Genomic DNA, 23,907 nt, shown 5'->3' with positions numbered 1-23,907 from the left:
AAAATGTTACATGTTTGATGGCCTTTTCAAATTAAATGTAATGACCGTTGTACCCTCAGTTATTAATAATACTACATCTTCTTATTACTTGCTTGAGTCTTCAAATTTATGGCACGGTAGACTTGGACATGTTAATTATGGATCTTTGCATAGATTAATTAATATGGAATGTTTACTTAAATTTAACATTGATTCAAATCATAAATGTGAAATTTGCGTTGAGGCAAAATTATCTAAAACTCCTTTTCATTCAATTGAAAGAAGTACGGAACCACTTGAATTAATTCATAGTGACATTTGTGATTTTAAATCAATTCAAACTAGAGGTGAGAAAAAGTATTTTATCACTTTTATAGATGACTATACTAGATATAGTTATGTTTATTTAATTCGAACCAAGGATGAAGCTTTGGAAACTTTCATTCAATATAAGAATGAAGTTGAAAATCAACTTGGTAAGAAAATCAAGAAATTTAGAAGTGATAGAGGTGGTGAATATGAATCACCTTTTGGTGAATTTTGTAAAGAACATGGAATAATTCATCAAACCACCGCTCCTTACTCACCTCAGCAAAATGGAATTGCTGAAAGGAAAAGTAGGACTTTAAAAGAAATGATGAATGCCATGTTAATCAGTTCTGGATTACCTCAGAACTTGTGGGGGGAAGCAATACTTTCTGCCAATTATATTTTAAATAAAGTACCCCGAAAGAAAGTGAATCAAACACCTTATGAAATGTGGCATGGTAAAGTACCATCCTACAAATACTTAAAAGTGTGGGTGTGTTTGGCCAAAGTAGCTATTCCTAGTCCTAAAAAGACTAAGATAGGTCCTAAGACCATTGATTGCATTTTCATTGGTTATGCTAAGAATAGTAGTGCATATCGGTTTTTGATTCATAAATCAGAACATACCGAAATGCATGTAAATACTATTATTGAGTCTCGGAATGCATCATTTTTTGAACATGTATTTCCAAAGAAGACTGGACAAGAGACTAGTAACAATAAAAGATCTTTTGATGCTATTACTAGTAATGATCAAGAACATGATCAAGAGCAAGAGTTAGATCAAAATGAGGAAGAGGAACCTAGGCGTAGTAAACGTGCTAGAACCTCAAAATCTTTTGGTCCAGATTTCCTAACATTTTTGTTAGAAAATGAGCCTTTAACTTTTAAAGAGGCTATGTCCAGTCCTGAAGCTCCTTTATGGAAAGAAGCTGTCAACAGTGAAGTTGAATCCATCTTGCAAAATCACACTTGGAAATTAGTGGACTTGCCACCAGGTTGTAAACCTCTTGAGTACAAGTGGATTTTCAAAAGAAAATTGAAAGCGGATGGATCAATAGACAAATACAAGGCAAGACTTGTAGTCAAAGGTTTTAGACAGAAAGAAGGTTTAGATTACTTTGACACATACTCACCGGTTACTAGAATAACATCCATTAGAATGCTAATTGCCATTGCATCTCTATACAATCTAGAAATTCATCAAATGGATGTTAAAACCGCTTTCTTAAATGGTGAGTTAAATGAAGAAATTTACATGGAACAACCAGAAGGGTTTTTTGTTCCAGGAAAAGAAAAGAAAGTGTGTAAATTGGTTAAATCATTATATGGTTTAAAACAAGCGCCAAAGCAATGGCATGAGAAATTTGACAAGACAATGATGTCAAATGGATTTAAAATTAATGAGTGTGACAAATGTGTTTATATTAAAAACACAAACAAAGGTTATGTCATTGTATGTCTTTATGTAGATGATATGCTCATCATTGGTAGTAATAATGATATGATTAAAACTAATAAGAAAATGTTGAATAAACATTTTGACATGAAGGACATGGGCATTGCTGATGTAATTCTTGGTATAAAAATTACCAAAACATCAGAAGGTTATGCTTTGTCACAATCTCATTACATTGAGAAAACACTTGACAAATTCAGCAATGATGATGATCATCTTGCTAGAACACCTGTAGATGTTAATTTGTATCTTTCTAAAAATGTATAGGAAAGTATTTCTCAATTAGAGTATGCCCAAATTATTGGAAGCTTAATGTACTTGATGAACTGCACTCGCCCAGATATAGCTTATGTAGTAAGTAAATTAAGTAGATATACGAGTAATCCGGGAGTAGAACACTGGAAAGCTATTATTAGGGTTCTTAGATATCTCCAATTTACTCGTAACATTGGGCTGAATTATACTAGATATCCAGCAGTACTTGAAGGATACTGTGATGCAAATTGGATATCGGATACAAGAGACTCAAAGTCCACCAGTGGGTATGTCTTTACTCTTGGTGGGGTGACTGTTTCTTGGAAATCTTCCAAACAGACTTGTATTGCTAGGTCTACTATGGAATCAGAATTCATAGTTTTAGACAAAGCAGGGGAAGAGGTAGAATGGGTTCGCCACTTCCTTGAAGATATTCCAATTTGGCCAAAACCGGTGCCTGCTATATGCATACATTGTGATAGTCAATCAGCAATTGGTAGAGCACAGAGTCATATGTATAACGGTATGTCTCGACACATTTGTCGTCGTCATAATACCGTAAGACAACTACTCTCTAATGGAATTATTTCCATAGAATATGTTAAGTCTAAAAACAACATAGCGGATCCACTAACTAAAGGATTAGTAAGAGAGTTAGTTGAGAATTCATCGAGGGGAATGGGACTTAAGCCTATTTAATAAGAGTTACCACAACGGCAACCCAACCTAGTTGACTAGAGATCCTAAGATCTAGGTTCAAAGGGACAACCGAGTTGTGATTGACTCAGAAGGATCACTGGGGAGTCTAACTCCTACCTATTTCTTTGATGAAATAGTGATGTCTGCAGCGTTTGAGGTTAAGTAAAATTTTAATGATTCTTATATCTAGCTAAACCTAGTGGAGTATGGCAGGATACTCTTCATAAGAATTACCTATGTGAGTGTGAACTGGGCCGGTTATATAAGATTTGTGAAGGGCTACAAGTCTTTAGAGCACTCATGAAAGACCAGGTTGTTCGGGCCAAAATGAACACAATAGTGAGAACTAAACTATGTCTGAAGATATACTGTGTGAGTTTTATTGTCTTGGTTTACACAAACGGCTGAACAGTTCAAGACATCATGTTCACTGGTTAGCTAGTAAATCCGATAGTGTCTCACAAGGGAAGGTTCAAAGCCAAAAGCTACCTATCCTTTGCAGAATATTTCCAATTTCTGTACTCTCTGTAATTATATCATGTTGTTGCATTTTCTCTTCGTCAAATTCCATTCTTGTGGGGAATTGTTGGAAAAATGGTGTTTTATATGGCATATTATTGAGCCCGATTTTGAGTGGGCTCCAAACGTTGTTTGGAGTGGGTCCGAAGAGGTGAAGACAGAATGTTAAAATCATTTATGAGTGAATGGGAAGTTGACGTCGTGTTTCGTGTCTAACATTAATTTTTTAGATAAAATTCATTTGAATTTTTTCAATAAAAATTATTGTGGGAATTTAATTTAATTATAAATTCAAAATTTTGGGTTCCTGAGTGGTTTCCTAAAATTTGTAATTGTGAGAATTTAATTTAATTCTAAAATTCAAATTTTGGATTCCTAAGTAGTTTTCTAAAATTTGTGCGTCTTCCTTTATTTATTAAACTATTCAAATTAGTTTAATATATATATTCAAAAAGTTTCATATATATATATATATATATATTTTAATTGGTTAACAAAAGTCCAACAGTTTAGAGCTTTGCTACCAACAGCTCCTTTTTCAAAATATGTGAAAAAGCTGCTCCAAGATAGCAACGGCTGGGCCGGCCCTGAGGTTTATGGGGCCTAAGGCGCCCTGTGAAAATGGGGCCCCTCGAATATATTTTTTTTTAATAAAAAATTTATGCATAAAATGATAAGTATCTACAAATTTTTTATTTAAGTATACTTGAACATATTATCATTAAAATTATAAACTAAAATTTGCTTTCATATATTAAGATAGGAAGAAATCAGTATAATGACTCCAAAACATTAAAAACTGGTTTTGTTGCTTTATAGTTTAGCAATATCCAGCTTACAATTAACCCAACGATCACTTAAATACTACTCTTCTTGCATTTTTAGCTGCAAAATCACTAATTAAGTTTGTATAATCTAATTTATCTACCAAATCCTTTTCAATAGACAATATAGCTAATCCATTCAATCTTTCTTGTGACATTGTTGATCGAAGGTAGGATTTGATCAATTTTAACTTTGAAAAACTTCTTTCTCTAGAGGCAACGGTAACTGGAATAGTCAATAATATTCTATACGCAATCCAGGCATTTGGAAAACAACCATCCATCAATTTCAAATAATTCATCACCTCAATTGGCCTACTGATTTCTTTTGGCAAAATTTCTTTGAAGACTTTCAACTCAGAAAATAAATCTCTCCCATCAATATCCATAAGCCCATCATGTTTCAAAAAGTCTTCAAGATTAGCACAATAAGTCTTCAAGCACTCATCATTGGTAGAATTTAACTTCTTCAAATCAAACAAAAATCCAAAAGTTTCATCATATATTTGAAATTGTTCAAATCTACTCTTAAGTGAAGAAAGAGCTTGATCTATTATATATATGAAATAATTAACTCTAAAGGATTCTTCAGCTGATTGTGCAACCTCTTCACTAACATTCTCATCAAAATGTTCTTTCTACGAATGACACGCCTTTCATGAAATGTAGGCTCAATCTCCATTTCAATTGCAACTTCTTTAGCTTCAATTGTAACGCCCTCAAAATAAGACAAGCATTTACATATAAACTAACCACATTCCTTTATTTCATTGAGTTTCATTACATAAGTATTACATGTTAACATCAAAACAAAATGCCCTACGGGCTTACAGCTTTCCAAGTTAACACTTGGTTTCAACAAAAGGGTACTAACTCGTTTACACATTAAGCCCTTGGCTTGAAGTTACATGTAATACATCAAAAGTAAAACAACTACACTATGTCCGCCTCTAGCCTTCCAAGCTATGTCCTTGGAGGTGGCATGCTTCCTGTACCTGAAAATGATATTCCCATATAGGGTGAGCCACAGCCCAGTAGAAATACACTAAACCAACCATGGACAATGACTAAAACATTAGCAATTGATAGTTGGTCAACACTGATACAATCACATAAATTACATATTTATGTCAACGACTTACAAGTCCCAATTACTTTTCATTTTCCCTTTTTCAACAGATAAGCATGCTAGCTCTATCATCATTTCCATAGATATGTATAAAAACTATATCTCACACTCAGATAAGCATAAAAGCTATACCCACATTCTCAACAGATATGTATATCAACAATATCCACAGATAAGCATACAAGCTGTATCCACACTCTACAACAGATATGTATATCAACAATATCCACAGATAAGCATACGAGCTATATCCACACTTCACAAAGATAAGCATATGAGCTCTATCTTCACTTCTCTAGACAAGCATATGAGCTCTGTCTACGGAGTTCATCCCCCATCTCCTCCCAATACCTATCCGGTTTAGAGGTACATCCCCTATCTTCCCCTAAACCGCGGAGTACATCCCCTATCTCCTCCTCTACACATAACGTATATAAACACATTGGTTCTATATACAATCACACAATACACACAATTAATGTATTCTATCAACCGTCAAGTTCCATGACACGTTCCATTGATTAGTTTCCGTTTACCTAATCATCATGCATTGTCTACAACAATCTCGACTATCCTCCACCGATAGCCCAAAGCAGTTATTTCTAAAACAGAAAATAAATGCACAAATGGATATTCAATCAACATTTCATTTCCTCATTTCTCACCAATTAATTATCCCAATTAATTAAACAATGTAATTAGGCCATTTTCCATAATTACCATTTCAACCCTTAGGTCCCATTTTCATCAATGATTCAACAATCATTCTATTTTTCTATGCCAAACATGCATCTAGGTTTATTATGAATAAAACCCCAACTTTTGTAAAATTACACAAAAGCCCCAAACTTTCACAAATTTACCAAACCAAGCCCAACATCTCAAAATACCAAAATTTAAAGACAAAACCCATAGAGAGGAGTAGGTTATCCCTACCTCAATTTCGGAGTCTCAAAGGAGAAGACGACAAAACCCAACGTGCTCCAAAACCCGAGACTTTCAGATTAAAATGAAGCCCTCGACGATCAACAACTTTTTTGTAAAGGCCAAAGGTGAGTAAATCACTCCTACTAGATCAAAACCTAGAGAGAAGGTAGAGTCTAGAGTGAGAGGCTCAACAATGGTGATTTTGGAAAAGTAAGAGAGAGAAGAGAAAGTGAAAAAGTGATTTGAAAAGTCACAATTTCGGGACTTTAACCCAGGTCTCCGCTCGAGCGTAAAACACCCCGCTCGAGCGTCCACTCACAGACTTCCGCTCGAGCGGCCAACCTCCCGCTCGAGCGCAGAATGCACTCGCCCAGCACTTTTGCAGAACCAGGCCTCCGCTCGAGCTCCCAACCCTACGCTCGAGCTCACAACACTGCACAACAAGATACTGGATGGATGTAATCTACGCTCGAGCGCCAACACCTCCGCTCGAGCGTACAGGCCAAAAATCTGGGCAACTAGTTTTGGTTTCTAAACTCAACCAACCTGTAACAAACCCGCTCAACACATCCTATAACTCAAATACAAAGTAAGAAAGGATGTAAACAAGATAATAAACAACTACCAACATCCACGGACACATGTCCGGATCACTATACAACAAGGGTAAACCTGGGATCGCTATATCAATCATGGCCTCCAAAAATCCAGTTTCTCTATACTTCTCAAGAAATGTAATGAGTCCTTTTAATTGATGTATAGCAACATCAATATGCATGTCTTCAGCTTGAAATGTCTTGCTAACAGAATTAACAGCAAACAACAGATTGTGCCAAATATTTATCAAGTGCTTCCGATTGAGATTGAATTAATTGTTCTACTTTTATCCTCTTCTTTCTCTTTTCATTTCCAGAACTATACTTCCTAGGAAACATGGCTATAATCACAAACACTTCAATCCACAAATCACAAACACTTCAAATCAATCCACAAATCACAATCCACTGATTTGATAGCAAATAAATTATAAAAAAACAAAATTAGGGCAAACAAATTATTCAATTAAAACTGATAAATACCTGGGTAAAAAAATTAGGGCTAAATTATTTATTCCACTAAAATCTAATGGATAAAGAAGGTAATAAAAAAAATATGGCAAATTTATTATTCCACTAATTGGTAGAGAAAGAATATAAAAAAAAAAATTAGGGCAACTTTATTTAATAAAATCTGATAGTGAGAGAAAGGACTTACATGAGAGAGAGTGTGTGACAGAGAGTGAATCGCCGGGAGGAGGAGCGTGTGAAAGAGGGAGAGTGAGTCTATGCTTTCGTCTGCCTGCCTTCGAGAGGGAGAGTGATTCACTGCGTTTTGTTAAACAGAGATTGAAAACTGAAGCACTTCGTTTCATCACTGCTATGCTATTGTGTATTATATTTGTATGTATGGTTTGGGTTGGGTTGGGCCCAAACACATTTTGGGCCCCTTTAAATACATTTTTAGTTTTGGGGCCCTTTAAAGCCTCCAAAGTTGTTTTCACTGTCCCACACCACATTAATTTTGGATTTGGCCCAAACACATTTTCAGTTTTTGTTTTTTTTTTTATTTATATATTTTCATTTTAATAAATATGGGCCAAACACATTTATAAATAAATATGGGCTAAATTATACATGGGCCTAATAAAACATTTGGGGCCCTTTAAATTGATCTTAAAACAAAAAAAAAAAAAGAAAAAAAAGATTGGACCTATAACAATTTTTTAAATTTGGGGGCCCTATTTTTGGGCCAAAATTTGGGGCCTAAGGCACAAGCCTTACCTGCCTTAAGGCAGGGCCGGCCCTGAGCAACGGTAAGATTCGGTTTTTTAACTGATTGTTTGAATTTCAAACAATTACTGTTGGCACTTGTTGTACCTGTTCAGTCCATTCACATCTGTTCGGGGCAGTGTAAATTTGCCTATAAATTCTGTCTTGATTCCAGCAGTCTGGGGGATGATTAAACAGTCTCATATTTTGTCTTTTTGCTGTCCAAATTACTTTTAGTGCATTATTCTTCATTTGAGATTTAAGAATAAATATTCAGAGAGTTAGAACACATATTTGGTTCGCCGAACAATTTGTTTTGGAGTGCTACTATAAGTTGATTAAAGATCATTGTATCTTGGGAGATAGACGCCACTCAACCGTAAGCACCATAGCGGGGCGAATCTGTCTTAAGGACAGAGTGTTACACACTCGACTTGGTCTTAATTATAATTCAGTTCGATAAATAAATCCGGTATGTTATTTATTTATTTTGTTTGAATTTATTTCAAATTATTTTATTTACACAGAAGATTGTTCCAATAAGAAGAATTTGATATAAGCATTTGAACCTATTATGACTGGTCTTTATCAATGTTTATTTAGGATATTCGAATTGTTTTTCTACAATTTTTCTTCTATGAGTTTCTTGTCAGCATGATGAGATAAAAATTTTAAATGTTGAAATCTGTAATTACAGAATGGAGATGGTGGGTGGGGCTTACACATTGAAGGCCCCGGCACAATGTTTGGAACTTACTTGAGCTATGTTACTTTGAGATTGCCTGGTGAAGAAGCTGATGATGGGCAAAGGGCAGTGGAGAAAGGACGTAAATGGCTTCTGGACCATGGTGGTGCCACCGCAATAACATCATGGGGAAAAATGTGGCTTTCAGTTGCGTCCTGAATTTTTATCTTGTTTGTTTTAGTGCTCAAGTGACAAAGTATTTTCTATTCTCCTAGACATTTATTTGGTTCTTGGTCTCTTTTTTGATGGTTATAGGTACTTGGTGTGTTTGAATGGTTTGGAAATAATCCCTTGCCCCCTGAGATATGGCTTATCCCTTATGTTCTCCCATTCCATCCAGGTTAGCGATCCTCTTTGTGCTTTTTATGTAAGTCTTTCATTTTTTTTTCTTCTTGTAATGAACTCATGGATCAAAAGAATGGATGCTACTTCATGCAAATGGCTAATTTATCCAAGTTTTACCATCTGCCAATAATCCTGACAATCATTTGGATCATAATTACAACCATAGGGTAGAGAGTAGGATTGTTCGCAGGTTGATTCGGTGTGGTTTCATCATTGACCCGTCACCTGACCCAACTACTTTGGGTGGGAGATTTCATCAACCAATATCGACCAAAGTACTTTTCAAAATTGATGCATGAACATGTATGGAATGAACCTAGCAACAACAATGATCACAAACAATAATAAATTAGAGAACTTTTTTATTGATTTAGTGCATGTTTGGGATAATCTAAAATAGATAAAAAGTCAAAAAGTTACTAAAAAAGTAAAAAAATTAACACTATTCACTAATCAATTGTTTAGTCAAAAAGTCAGCATACACAGAGGGTAAAAAGACCAAAAAGCCCTCGTTGACTGCACATAAATTTTTTTAAAAAAAAAAAACCAGCGTAGTAGAAGCAGTGCACTGACGCAACACAATGTATGTCAATGCACAGAAGGGTAATTCGATCATTTTGGTATTTTATACAATATTTTACTACACATTTTCTCATAAAAAGTCAAAAAGTTATCTCAAATAACCATATTTTTTTTCTCTATTTTTTTAGATAAAAAGTCAAAAAGTACACTTATATAGTTCATTCCAAACAATCCCAACTCAAAACTAAATAGCTCTATGGCTTGCAACCTTATTTATAATAGTAGAGAACTTCTAATTCGTCTAGGAAAGAGAAAGCATTACAATTTTCTAACTTAACATTGAATAATTAAGAAAATACTAAAAAAGGAAGTTTGAGTTAAGCCTAAATTTGGATACTAGAAACTTAAAGAAACATGCCAAAACAAACAACAACCAAAATGGAAAGTTCTTAGTCTCTTAGATAATGTAATTGAGAAATAAAACATTCTTAAAATGGAATAAATGCAAAATTGAGGGCCTAGTTAATAGAATTCACTTGAAAAGCACTTTAGATTACAATAAAGCAGCGGATTTTGATTGTTGGGCATTTCCCATCGAACATTGGCATTTCAAAGCTGATCCCCCAATGTTTATCTGAACACTTATGTACCATTTTGCCATTCTGTCATCCAAATGGTCCAAATAAGCCACGGCCACTTGGCCGTCTCAACTTGGAAAGAGTTCACTATCAAATTCAGAACTTAATCTGAGCTATCATTAGTATTGCTAAAAGCACGTTTGAAGTGCTAAGTGCAGCAACAAAAACACTTTTAGTTGTTACAGTGAAACACAGTTACGAAAGTGCGCTTTTTAATAACCATAAATTGCGCTTTTTCACGATTATAATTTTTTGTTCATAAAAATACAATTTATTAGTTTTTAACCTCTAGATCATAGTATTGAATAGGCCCTTGATTTGTTAAAAATACCAATATTATGGTATGATACACCGCCAATATTTTGGTATGATAACGAATACCATTTTAGTGCTTTTTGGTTTTTACCTTTTAGGTATGTTTTCATTTAACCGTGTACTTCATTTTAAGCATGACTATAAAAAATCCTAGTTGTGAATATATTGTAAATTACAAGAGAAAATCTTTAAAAACTATGTTTAAATGTTATATAATTAGTTGGTTACTTGATTATCATATTGTCCATTCAAATTTAGCTAATAGAATTTGAATAAATTGAACAAGCTTATGTAAAATTTGCATCTACAATTTTATTCAATTGCATAAGGCTACTCATTTTTAGTTAAAAGGATAAATATATTGTTATTTGATTTTTTTAAAACCTTTATATATATATATATATATATATTTTTAGTTAGAGAATAGCTATAGAAGATTAGCGTTCGAGCTAGAGAGAAGAAGAAAGAGAAGAGAAAACATAAATTAGGGTTGTGTATTTACATATGCACCCCCACTTTCAACAATTGAATCTAAAATAATGAATGAGCCATTGATCCTAGATATGTTGTTCATCGTCGATGTGTTTTGCAGAGTGCTCATGCTGCTGCTTCTTCATGTTCACCTTTGTTGATTTGATCAATCACCATCACCAAAAAAGAAATACAATAATTAAATCCCAATTAAACAAATAAACCTAAGAAATCATAACTAATAAAAATAAATTCCTAATCTTCAATTTAACATTATCCAATGCCTTTTTATTCCCCATCAATTTGAATACAAAGTATTGACATTAGTAGAATGATACCCATGGAAGACTCATGTTGGAAAGCCTAGGATTGTTTGTTTTGGCAGTGAACTCGAGCTTTTTATTTTTAATTTTTTTTTAATAATTGAGCTAATCAAGGTGGAAAATTCCTGTTCTACTATTAATTTATCAAAAACTTTTGTCCCTAGTCCTTCATTGCAATATTGTCACAGCACCATATTGCTTTTTGTATAACTTCTAAATATGTCCCTTGCGTGTTTTTTTTTTTCTTGAACATGTGTCGTGCTATGTTTTGAGTAGAAGTTTTAATTAATGAATTCCATATCCTTGACAAATATAATTCTCATATACTTGAGAAGTTTAGCATAATGACTTTGCTTGTGTAAAATGTTTTTTGGTGATGTTGATTGTGCATGCCATTTAAAAAAGAAAAAAAGAAAAAGAAGCATTCCTATTGTCCTGTCTAAGGAAACCTTTTCTTTTTTCCTTCAATAATGTGGGAAGGTTGTGGTGTCACTGTTGGATGGTATACTTGCCTATGTCGTACTTATATGGGAAGAGGTTTGTTGGTCCAATCACGCCAACTGTTTTGGCTTTGAGAAAGGAGCTCTATACTGTCCCTTATCACAAAATAGATTGGAATCATGCGCAAAGCCAATGTGCAAAGGTTGGTAAGGGTGGTATTCATTATTAAGAAGTTATACATGTTGTTACTAAATAACAATAATAATTAGATCTTAATGCATATGTTTAGCTGCTTTTCAATGTTTGTATTTTGGATAGAGTTGCAAACAAGCCGAGCCGAGGCAAGTACTAGAATGCTTAAGCTTCGTTTGTCCCATTTTGGAGTGTTCAAGCTTGGCTTGACTTCTTTTCAAGCTAGCAACTCAACTCGAGCTTGGCTTCTTGGCTTTTGATAAAGCTTGAGCTAACTCACAATGGTTTGATAGCTAAGTGGTTCAAACAGTTACGATAAGCCTTTACTGTAATTTAAGAGAATACAAAGCTTGAGTGATGATTATGATATCATCTCCTTCTATATTAATCAATCAACTGTTACAAAAGAAAGCCCTTAGGCACTGATTAAGGAATCACTTTATATATTGATTGATTGATTGACTGATTAAGGAATCACAGTCAATTAATAAATCACAATCTAATCTAAATAAGGAAATAAGGAAATATTCTAACACTCCCTCTTATGCTGGTGCGAAGATATCTCACATGCCCAACTTGCCTAGAATGTCATGAAATAGTTTACTCCCAACTCCTTTGGTAAGGATGTCTCTGACTTCACAAAATGAGTACATATCATGCCACTAGTAAGTTTCTCCTTGATGAAGTGGCGATTAATCTCAACATGCTTTGTCTTGTCATGCTGAACAAGATTGTGAGCTATGTTGATGGCAGCTTTATTATCATGATATAGCCGCATAGGGTATGTCTGGCACATCCCCAAATCACTCAACAATAGTCTGATCCACAAGAGTTCACACACACCTTGTGTCATAGCTCTAAACTCAGTTTCTGTACTCGATCCAGCCACCGCATTCTGTTTCTTAGTCCTCCAAGTAACAAGATTACCATCCACAAAGGTACAATATCTTAATGTAGATCTTCTATCAGTTATTGACCCTGCCCAATCAGCATCTGTATAGGCTTCAGGAGAAGATTTCAAGTACCTTAAAATTCTCATAACAGCCTAAGTGAATTCGATGAGGAGTATGCATAAATTGGCTAACCATATTGACAGCAATAGCAATATCAGGATGAGAGTGAGATAAGTAAATGAGCTTACCCACTAGTCACTGATAATTCCCCCTATCAACAGTTGCTCCTTCTTCATCATCACCAAGTTTCTGATTAGGTTCCAGTGGGGTATCATAGGCCTTACATCCAAGCATCTCTGTTTCCTTCAAAAGGTCATGAACATATTTCATTTGTGAGATGAAAATCCCATCCTTGGAGTGAGCAATTTTGATTCCCAAAAAATAATTCAAGTTCTCCAAGTCTTTGTTTTGAAACTCACTAGCTAAATATTTATTCAACAGGAGTATTTCCTCACTATCATTGCATGTGAGCACTATGTGTAGACACCCCATTTTTGACCGCTCTTAAGACTTGGGCGCTGCTAATGGTTTCTTTGGTGGTGAGAGTTGTACAGTGCAAAGGTTTGATTTCTCCAGCAAGAGGAGAGTCAAATCCCAACCTCACACCTCATTTTGGACCAAAGCTATTTTGGATGGTTTTTAGACCTTAAAACCCTCTCTTTCAAAATATTTTTGAAATAAAGTTCCTAAGATGTTCCGAAGCTCACATTTCGTTAAATGTTGCGCTTTTCGGTAAACCGAGCGAGGACAAAGTGGAAATGAATGAAAGAGAGATGAAATATTTGAAAAATCTTTCAAAACACCTTGTTCAGGGGTTTGGAGTTGAAGAAAATCGGAGGAGAGGGAAGAAACCAAGTTAAAGAAGAAGGTGGGTATGAATCGCTAAGAAAGAGTCGAGCAACCCTCGCTAAATCAGGCCTACCCTTTTGCATACTTGGATTTAAGCTATGAGGCCACCACCATTGGAAATAATACTTCTGGGGCTTCATTTTTCACTTAAGAATCTCCTAAAGCCGAGTCCGGATGGGGGAGATATGATTGGTTGAAGTTGGGCATCATTCCGGTTGGACCGAAACTGAGTGGCTTCACCAAAAGAGGCATAACTTTTTTCATATTCGGAATTTTGATGCAAGGCTGAAACCATTGGAAAGCTTACTTCTGGGGCTTCAATTTGGATACAAGAATGACCTGAAAAGGAGTTCATATGAAGGAGTTATGCCCATTTGAAGTTAGACCTGCAGAGCAGAATTTCCTGTCCGCCACAAATGTGTGCAGTCGGCCACAAAAGTAGCAGATCGGCCATCACAAGTAGCAGATTGGCACTAAAGATGGCCGATCGGCCAAAAGTGACCCAAATTCATTTTTTTTGAAGAAATTTCTCCTCCAGCTGTTTCCAGCTTGCTCCAGCTGTCCTAATTCAGATATTTTCGACCAAAATTGATATTTTGCTATATAGTGAAGCCTTATATCTCATTTTCAAAGGGTTAGAATTTCTTGAGCAAGTTTTGAGAGCTCCTCTCACTAAAACTCCCTCTCTCTCTACAATTTTTAGAGTTTGATCTCTGCCTCTCTCTAAAGCCTCTCCCTCTTGCCTTTTGTGCATGCAAGTAGAGAAATACCTCTCTTTTGCCTAGACATCCTTGGTGAAAGTGGTCCATCTTTGGGAGGAGGTTGCTTGAAACTTACTTGGGACTTTGTTGGAGCTCCAAAAAGTGTTTTGGCTCAGATTTTGGGTTGGTTTTGCAGCTGTGCATCAAAGGGTAACATCTCTTTCCCTTTAAACTTGTTTTACACATTTGCTTGGCCATCTTTTCACACTACTTTGGGGCTGTTTTGGGGGTGGTGTTGAATTACAAAAACTTCTATTTTTCCTCTGTTTTTTCAGTCCTAAAAGTCTTGGTTTGTGCCTTGGTTGGCTAAGGGGTTGTCCTCCCTTTTGCTCCTTAGCTTGTAAGGCCTTGTGAGCTAACTTTCAAACTTTTCAAACAACTTCTTTTTGGCCTTAGAACCACTGAAATCCATAGGATTTTTAGTGGTAAAAACCCTATTTTGAGGGCCCAAATAGGAGAGGGTGGTCCCATCTCCTCTTGTCTTGCTTGCTAGTGTTGATGGCCAACCAAATGAGCATGTGTTTTTACTTCTTTGTGGCTTTATTTGGGCTCATTTTTGTGACTTTTGGGACCTGCCATAACTCTGTTTTAGGCTGGTTTGGTCACCTCTTGCATGCTTTATACACTTGTAGTGTAAACTTGCACACTAGCCCAACATGCATCATGCTTTAGAGCATCATTCTAGTGTGATTTTGGCTTAACTCCAAGAAGATTTTGGCCATGTTTTAGCATGGTTAAGGTTTGATTTATGTTGTTTTGGTCATGCATGCCATGCTTTGTATAGCCACAGTGCATTTTAGCTCACTAGCCTTGAGTTTCCAAGCCACTAGCATGCATTGCTTGGGCTATTTGCATGATTTAGCATAATTTGGAATCATATTTCAGAGCATGTTTCATTGCCATGCACTCACATGTTTCACTTCTTCAATGCTTTGAAGGGTTCATGCTTTATGTCTTAAAAAAGAGCCCATGTGTATGCCATCTTGCCTAGGCTTTTGGACCACCATTTCAGTGTGTTTTGGGTCTTATTTTGCCATGATATAACTCTGTTTTTGGTTGGTTAGGGCATCCCTCATTTGCTTCTTACACTTGAAGTGTAAGTCCTCTTTACTAGTCTTGCATGCCTAATGAGTGAGTTTGTTATTCTAGCATGTGTTGACTTGGTATTAGCCCATTTTCGGTGTTAGTTTGACATGCCATAACTCTGTTTTTTGTTGCTTAATTCATCACATGCTTGGCATTGGTAGGTGTAGTGTAAACCTCCTTATTGGCCTTACATACTCCATGTTTTGACCCTTCATGCTAGCTTGTTTTGGCTTTGCTCCATGAATGTTTTGTCATTGTTTTGGCATGCTCTAGGACTGTTTTGGGTTGTATTGGCCATATGCTTCATGCATTGCATAGCTATAGTGCAAATGCCTTGACTAGTCTTGAGTTTTGAGGCCTCTACCATGCTATACTTGTGATGTTTGCATGCCTTGGCATCATTTTAAATGATATTTTAGAGCTTATATCTTTTCCATACTCTCATGTTTATCACTTATTCAATGTGTTTAAGAGTTACACCTTTATGCCTTGTTTGTGAGCCATTGCATGAGCCTCAGTTTCTTGCCTTTCAAGCCATCATCTCAGTCCATTTTGGCTACTGCTTTGGCCTGCATAAGGTCTGTTTGGGGTTGGTTTGGCCATCTTGCATGCCTCTAGTGTAATACACTTCACTAGCTTTGATGTTTAAGCCTTGCAACATGCATCACATAAGTTGTTTGCATGATTTTAAGTCATTTAGCATGACATTTCAGTGCTGGAACATATGCCATTGTACTCCATGTTTCATCCTTTCAATGCCTTTGGAGAGTTGTGTCTTGTGCCTTAATCTTGCATTAACATATATGCATGCTTGGCTAGTCCTCGAAGTCTTCATTTCAGCATGTTTGGCCACTGTTTTGGGCATGGTTGAGGTCTGTCCATATCTGGTTTAAGTCCATCTTGCATGCTTGTTTGCATTGCATGTTGTTGCATGTTTGTTGTTCGCATTGTTATTGCATGCTTATTACATTGCATGTTTGCATGTTTAGGTTGCATGGCATTTTGCATGCTTGTTACATTAGCTTCGCTTGCATGCTTATTATTTGCATTGTGTTTGGCACACCTTGCATTGCATTGTGTTTGGTTCGGGTGTTAAGCCAAACACGAGGAACGAGGGACATTTCATACTTGAAGTGATGAAACGTGCCTCAATTCTCGGTCGTCGACACTCTTGATCAAACATGATAGAGTTCAAGGCATTTACGTGTTTTTGTGCATTTCATTCACATTGAATTGTGCGACTTGGCTTCTTTGGCCATCATGCATTGGAATGCGTGATTGATGGCTCAAGAGCCGAGCACTCCACTCCTTTGAGCTTCAAACATGATAAGGGGTGTAGTTGCACAATATTTTCTTGCAAATGTATTGCCATGCCTCTGTTTGTACTCTGCTGCAGCAAAAGGAGCAGTTAGCAGGAAGAGATGGCCGATCGGCTATCTAGAGTGCCGATCAGCTAACAATATTTGGCCGATAGCCTCAAAAGTGGTCGACGACCCTTTTCCTTTGGCTGATGGTCATATCTTTTGGCCGATGACCTCTTAGCATGTCCATGAGGTGGATCAGAAGTGTTCTGGAGATTTGTACAATTTTCAGAGGTCAAAAATAGTGCAAACAGAGGCAACATGAGGCATGGCAACGGATTTCCGATCGAAGCCGACCGATCATGCATCATTCATCATTCCGAGGCAGAGCTATGGCTGCTTGATTCAGCCTCTTTCTTTTCTTGCTTATTTGGTTTTGTAACTTAATTAATTTGCTTAATTATTTAAGGTTTTGTAATAATTAATTAGTGTAGTGTAACTAGCTAGTTGATTCATTCGGACCCTCCGTCGAGAGGGCGAATTTTGTAATAAGTGTGCGTGAGTATGTGAATGTCTTCCAACCCCACGTCTTTCTCCCTTTTACTTACCTGCTTTTGATGGCTAGTTTAGGGCATGTTTCAATTAGCATACTTATGCTTCGCATATTTGCATCCATTCATTTGTCTTGCATGCACTAGGCTCGGCGCATCATACTAACTGCATTGTATTTAATTCCTATTTGAATACATGTATCGAGTGTTACATCCATATGCCATCTTAGAATAGCCGAGCCTATCTTAGTTGCATTTTTGCATGTGTTGCATTAGCCATCTTAACATGAACTAGGATCATGCATTGATTACTAACTAGCTTTTGTTTTGGCTCGGAGTACACTGTAAGTGTTTATGTTTTAGCATCTTACATGTATGTAAGTGTTAACATGATAGCATGCTTGCCATGAGGCTATTTACTTATGTGATATAACTGCCTGAATGCCTGTGGGTGAAGGTTGGATTTCTTGAATTGGAACAGTTTATCAAATGTGAGTTTTAAGCCCACTTGAGGTGGCAAAATCATGTTTTCCTAAGCCCACTCGAGGGTAGCAAATCCACGTCTTAGCCTACTTGCGAGTAGCACCTTCAAACCATTTTCAAACAAACATGAGATGTTTTGTTCCAATTTAGGCGATCTAGTCTATACTTGTATGCTGTGCGCATCACGTAGTAAGCTAGCTAATAAACCGGAATAAGAACACATGTGTTTTAAAAAACAAGATATCATGTTAGTAAAGGCCGATCTTTGATCGGGCGAGCGGGGGTGCTCATTGCATGACCTTCCCCTCTCGTACCCAAGTTCCCGAGCTGAGGCAACTTTGGTGATGACGGACATGTGGCCTTAGGCACGAGTTAGGGTTTCCTAAATTTCCCAAAACAAAACATTTAGGTGGCGACTCTATATCTGGCAAAGCAGTCCATGTTTGACACTTCTTTATAAAAATCAGTTTTCCAAAACGATTTGCCGGATTTGGACTCTTTGGTGATTTATCGGCCTTGCATTGCACTTTGCGAGGTTAGATTTAGAACCGTGACATTTGAGTCTGAACTGTAGTAGTCCAATGAACAAAACGGATTCCGTGCCATTTCGCGCGTGGAGCCGAGACGTTCGGGCACGTCTACACTATGCCATCCACATAAATAATGAGAGTTGTAGTCTTACCACGTGAGGAATGTTTCACAAACAAAGTGTGATCTGCCTGACTCTATTTTAAATCATATTTAAGCATATCCTGAGTGAATCTCTCAAACTAAGCCATTGGAGACTATTTGAGACCATATAACGACTTCCAAAGCCTGCATACTTTACCCTCTGTCTGATGATCTTCAAAACTAGGAGGAATGTCCCTATATACCTCTTCTTCTAGATCACCGTGTAAGAAAGCATTCTTTACATCAAACTGATGAAGTGACCAATCTAAATTAGCTGCTAGAGAGAGAAGTATTCTTACATGGTGATCACTTCATCAGTTTGATGTAAAGAATGCTTACCACGAGTAGAAGAATGATTATGGACAAAACAAACACAACCAAATATTTTAGGGGGAATGGAAAACAAAGACTCTGAACCGAGAAGGACTTGAAGTGGAGCTTGTTTTTGCAAAACCTAGGTAGAAATACGATTAATGGGATAGGCTGTGATGAGAACGACCTTACCCCAGTAGGACCGAGGCACACTCAGAGAAAAACATATGCAGCGAGCCATATTAAGAAGATGATGATTCTTGTGTTTTGCAACCCCATTTTGTTGAGGGATATTGGTGCAAGATGTCTGATGTATAATGCCATGAGTGGAAAAATAGCTCTCTAACCTCGAATTGATGTATTCACCCCCATTATCAGAACGTAAGATTTTGACAATGATCCCAAACTTAGTACAAATCATTTTATGAAAATTTTGAAACACAGAGCAAACCTCACTTTTTTCTTTCATGAGATGCACCCAGTAGTACGAGAAAAATCATCGATAAAGGTAACAAACCATCTATGGCCTTTTAAAGACATAACACAATATGGACCCCACATATCATAATGTATTAAAGAAAAAGAAGCTAAGCTTTTATTAAGACTTGGAGCAAAAGAAGCTTGGTGTTGTTTGCCAAGTTGACAAGACTCACAAAGAAACTCAGACACATTATTGTTTATAAAAACAGACATAAATAAATGCCTAAGTAAATGAAAAGAAGGATGTCCAAGACGTCAATGTCACAGCCATAAATTCTCCTTGGTAGTTGGGAACTGGATAGAATGATGAGCAAACTCGTTTGGCTGATCCAAGAAATAGAGACCATTTTCTGCACTACCACTGCCAATCGTCCCCATGAGAAGGTCTTGAAAAAGACAATGATCAGGAAAAAAATGTCACACTATAGTTCAAATCCTTAGTAATATGACTCAAGGATAAAAGATTAACAGAAAAATTGGAAACGTGAAGCACTGAAGCTAGAGGTAAGGTAAGGGTGACATAAATTAAACCTTTCCTAGAGATAGAAGAAATAGTATCATCTGCAATCCTAACTGTCTCTTGACCTAAAGAGGGCTTATATGATAAAAAAAAAGGTCAGAAGACCCAGACATATGATCTGAGGCACCATAATCAATAATCCATGGCATCGACTTATGGGAAAGAAAAACACTACAAGAAGATGGTAAGTTACCTGAGCGCGCAAACGACGAGAAAGATACACAGGGAGCAGTAGAAGACCGGTGAGTCAGCAAATGACGCAGAACGTCCTCAAGCTCAGGAGAAGTCATGCTAGATAAACTATCAAAAGTCGGACTAACTGAAGCAGAAGTAGAATCAAGGGTGTCAATGACACTAGACTGATAGGCCCGTGGATTAGAGCCACGTCCTCTAGACTGGCCTGATCCACTGCCTCTAGTATTAGACCGATCACCTTGACTCCCTGATGGAGCCCTATGAAGCTTCCAACATATCTCACGAGTATACTGTGGCTTGCGGCAGTAATCACAGAACACAGTTGTCAGTATCCTTTCCTGAAGAATGGGAAAGAGGTAGTGACAAACCATCCCTATCTCGAGGAAGAGAAAGTAATACTGGACGGTTTGCAATAGCCGGTGGTAATATAGCATAATGACGACTGTCCTCATTCTGTGCATATGTAAAGGCCTCTTAAAGTGATGGAAGAACATCCATGCCAAGGACATGACTCCAGACCAGATCAAACTCCATATTGAGGCCTTTCAGAAACTTGAAGACCCTCTCCTGTGCAAGAAACTTCTGGTAACCAACCGAGTCAACTATACAGACAAGCTTGTAATTCAGGAAATGATCTAGGAGTTTCCAATCTTTAGTCAGAAAGGTGCAATACTGGAGAACTATCTGCTCCCCCTGTACTGAGCACTCAATACACTAGCGCAACTCAAAAGACTGAGAAAAATTTCCTTTTTGAGAATATGTAGCAACAACTGCTTCCCAAATATCTTGGGCAATATTCATGGATAAGTAGCCTTACCAATCTCAGGAACCATGGAATGAATAAGATACCCTTGGATTAAAGAGTTCGTAATCTTCCATTGGTCATATCTAGGATTCATAATTCCTGGTGCTTGAACTCTTCCATTAATATATCCCATCTTCCCTTTATTCTTCAGAAAAAGTGTCAGACACTGAGACTATGAAAGGTAATTCTAACCATTAAACAGAGTGGTGGTAAATTTGAGGCTAGGGTTCAAGTTCTTAGATGTAGTAGTCATAATTAGACTGGAGCTCTCCCCTTTAGATGGGTGAGAAGTAGTGGTGGATTCACTAGTTAGGTTAGCCATAAGAACTCTACAATTTCAATCCAAAAAACCTTGCGCGAATCACAAGAATGGAAAGAGGAATGGAGTGGGTTAGAACAAGCAAAATCACATACAGACCACTATGGGAGCATAACAATCAGATTAATGGGTCATCTATGGACCTAAAAAATAAATCAAATACGGGAAAATGAACCTCCAATCAAAACAAGTACTGAATTGTATTCAAGAAAGTAGAGGAGATGAAACTTGGGGCAACAGAAGATGGGCAGCCCTCAAACACTCATCCACAGGAGTCGAAATACATAAAGAGAGGCTAGGATAGCCGTCACAAGGGTCGACTAGGCTAGAGGGGCCTTCGGCTGAAGCCGAAACAACTCTATGGAACGTTGACTAGTTCTGACAGAGACTCGGGACCAGTGGTGGAGGATGGGTGATTAGTGGCAGCTGCTGTGTGGGTGACTATTTTTAGGGTTTTGGCTCTGATACCATGTAATTTAAGAGAATACAAAGCTTGAGTGATGATTATGATATCATCCCCTTCTATATTAATCAATCAACTGTTACAAAAGGAAACCCTAAGGCATTGATTAAGGAATCACCTTTTATATTGATTGATTGATTGACTGATTAAGGAATCACAATCAATCAATCAATTAATCACAATCTAATCTAAATAAGGAAACGAGGAAATATTCTAACATTTACACTTTATAAAATCTTGTATGTCATGACTTTATTCGACCCCAGTAGAGATAGAGTAGTGACCGGCCAGTAGTTTTAGACTACTAAGGCCCAACTAAAACAAATTGATGGTTCTTCTGTAGTATTTGTGGTATAATTTGATTAAGTACTGGAAACATTCAATTTTCTTAACCTGATTATCCTACAAACATCCATTTAGACCAAGTGTATAAGTAAATGAAATGAAACAGTTAGATTTCGAGAGAAGAAATACGAATAAACCAAAAGATATTTATAGAGGTTATGAGAGATAAAGAGAATGGTGTGAGGTAAAAAAGAAAAAACTTAGTCTATTATCGTCCCTAGTATAGTACATAGTAAATATATTATTGCCTGGACTTCTAATTCTCTTCTTTTTTCCTTTATATTTGCGTTAATAGTGCTTAAAGTATAAAAATACCCATAAGGAAATACAACATAACATAACACTACCCCTCAAGTTGGGGCATAGATGTCTCATGCCCCAGCTTGCACACATCAGGATGAAAAATTACTAAGTCATTTAGTGAACATATCAGTTCTAGTCTTCAGACTTCACAAGGGCATACAGATTAAACCCTTGCTCAACTTCTCCTTAATGAAACATCTGTCAACTTCAATATATTTTATTCTATCATGTTGCACTGGATTGTGAACACTATCGATAGCAGCTTTGTTATCACAACACAACTTCATAGGGCTAACATCATGTAACCCTAATTCCATTAATAACACTTAAGGTCATATAAGCTCACAAATGCCATGAGTCATAGCTTTATACTCGACTTTTGCATTAGATCTAGCAACCATAGTCTGCTTTTTGCTCCACCAAGTAACCAGATTCCCTGTTAAGAAGGTACAATAGTCGGAGGTGGATCGCCTATCAGTGAATGTTTCCATTCTCAAATGACCATAATTAGAGAATAGTATCTCATTCCCTAGAGCTGACTTGAGATGCATCAAAATACAGTAAGTAGCATCAAGATGCACTGTATGTTTGGTATTGTAACACATTAGGTGTTATCCTTTCAATACATGTATACAGAACTCTTTCAGAAATATATAAATGTATACAGAACTTTTATCAAATATTCATAGTTAAACAGTGTACAAGGTACATCCATTAGCACTAAGTAGAACGACCATTTAGGTCCAAAATATACAGAATGACCATTTAGGTCTAGAACGACCACTTCGAGTCCAGAACGATCACCATGTATCGAAAACAGAACGAAGATATCCGAAAGCCAAGGCATAAAAACATCTTCCCCCGATGGCTAGGACTTGCTAACGATGTCACCTAAGAAGCACAGACACTTCTAAGAAGGTGAAGTATCCGTGTTGTGTCCTTGTCGGACACCGACATTCTTTGGACACTCTTAGGACACGTGTCCGACACTTTTTAAAATGTGTCCTATTTTTTAAATTTTCTTAAAAACCCGGACACTCTTAGGACACTGGAGGACACACGTGTCAATCGCTTAAACACACGTGTCTAACAATTAGACACATGTGAAATTAATTATCAGTTTGAACAAAACAACTTAAGATACAATGATACAAAAATCATATAAATTTATAGGAATTAGTGTCATATTGCATTTTTTATTATCTTTGAATGATATATTCATATATATAACATAAAACAAATATACAAAATTACATATTTCATGCATGTCCTCCATGTATCGTGTCCTGCATTTTTTTTAAAATTAACATTTCGGCGTGTTCGTGTCCGTGTCGTATCTGTATCATGTCACGTGTTCGTGCCCATACTTCTTAAGATGCCACAATAGATATAAAATGGATATCTCATTCATTCATTTCAAAATACAAGATCAGAAATCGTATCATATCAGAACTTTTCAGAAATTATGTTACGAAAACATCTTTACAAAGACATTACTCACAGTGACTTGGTTCAGATGTTACTCCTTGGTTCGGACATTATACACATACAAACGTTGATAATACACAACAATCAATCAAATTCTTATTTTAATTTTCTAACCATTTAA

The 23,907-nt window shown here is 36.6% G+C and overlaps 1 protein-coding gene and 1 pseudogene across 1 annotated transcript; one reads left to right on the top strand and one right to left on the bottom strand.

Annotated features, from left to right (window-relative positions):
• LOC114271260 (cycloartenol synthase 2-like) overlaps positions 1-23,907 on the top strand; it is a 50,533-nt pseudogene that overhangs the window by 9,214 nt on the left and 17,412 nt on the right.
• On the bottom strand, positions 3,991-7,511 carry LOC145806273 (uncharacterized). The gene is made up of 3 exons (XM_082902742.1): positions 7,355-7,511; positions 6,922-7,052; positions 3,991-4,682 (listed from the first exon to the last, which is right to left on the bottom strand). Exons 1-3 carry the CDS (start codon positions 7,509-7,511, stop codon positions 4,074-4,076), a joined length of 897 nt encoding a protein of 298 aa, XP_082758868.1. The 3' UTR covers positions 3,991-4,073.

This window comes from Camellia sinensis, chromosome 13 (assembly GCF_055761805.1).
Source record: "Camellia sinensis isolate YWXY chromosome 13, ASM5576180v1, whole genome shotgun sequence".
Lineage (NCBI taxonomy): Eukaryota > Viridiplantae > Streptophyta > Magnoliopsida > Ericales > Theaceae > Camellia > Camellia sinensis.
Note: the sequence above shows the minus strand (reverse complement) of the source record. Positions and strands in the feature narration are given on the sequence as shown.

Coding starts and splice junctions, on each gene's coding strand:
- LOC145806273 (XM_082902742.1), bottom strand. CDS start 7,511: ATGAAACGAAGTGCTTCAGTTTTCAATCTCTGTTTAACAAAACGCAGT. Junction 7,053..7,354: donor TGTCACACACTCTCTCTCAT/GTAAGTCCTTTC, acceptor TGTGGATTGAAG/TGTTTGTGATTATAGCCATG. Junction 4,683..6,921: donor AATATTTGGCACAATCTGTT/GTTTGCTGTTAA, acceptor TGTCATTCGTAG/AAAGAACATTTTGATGAGAA.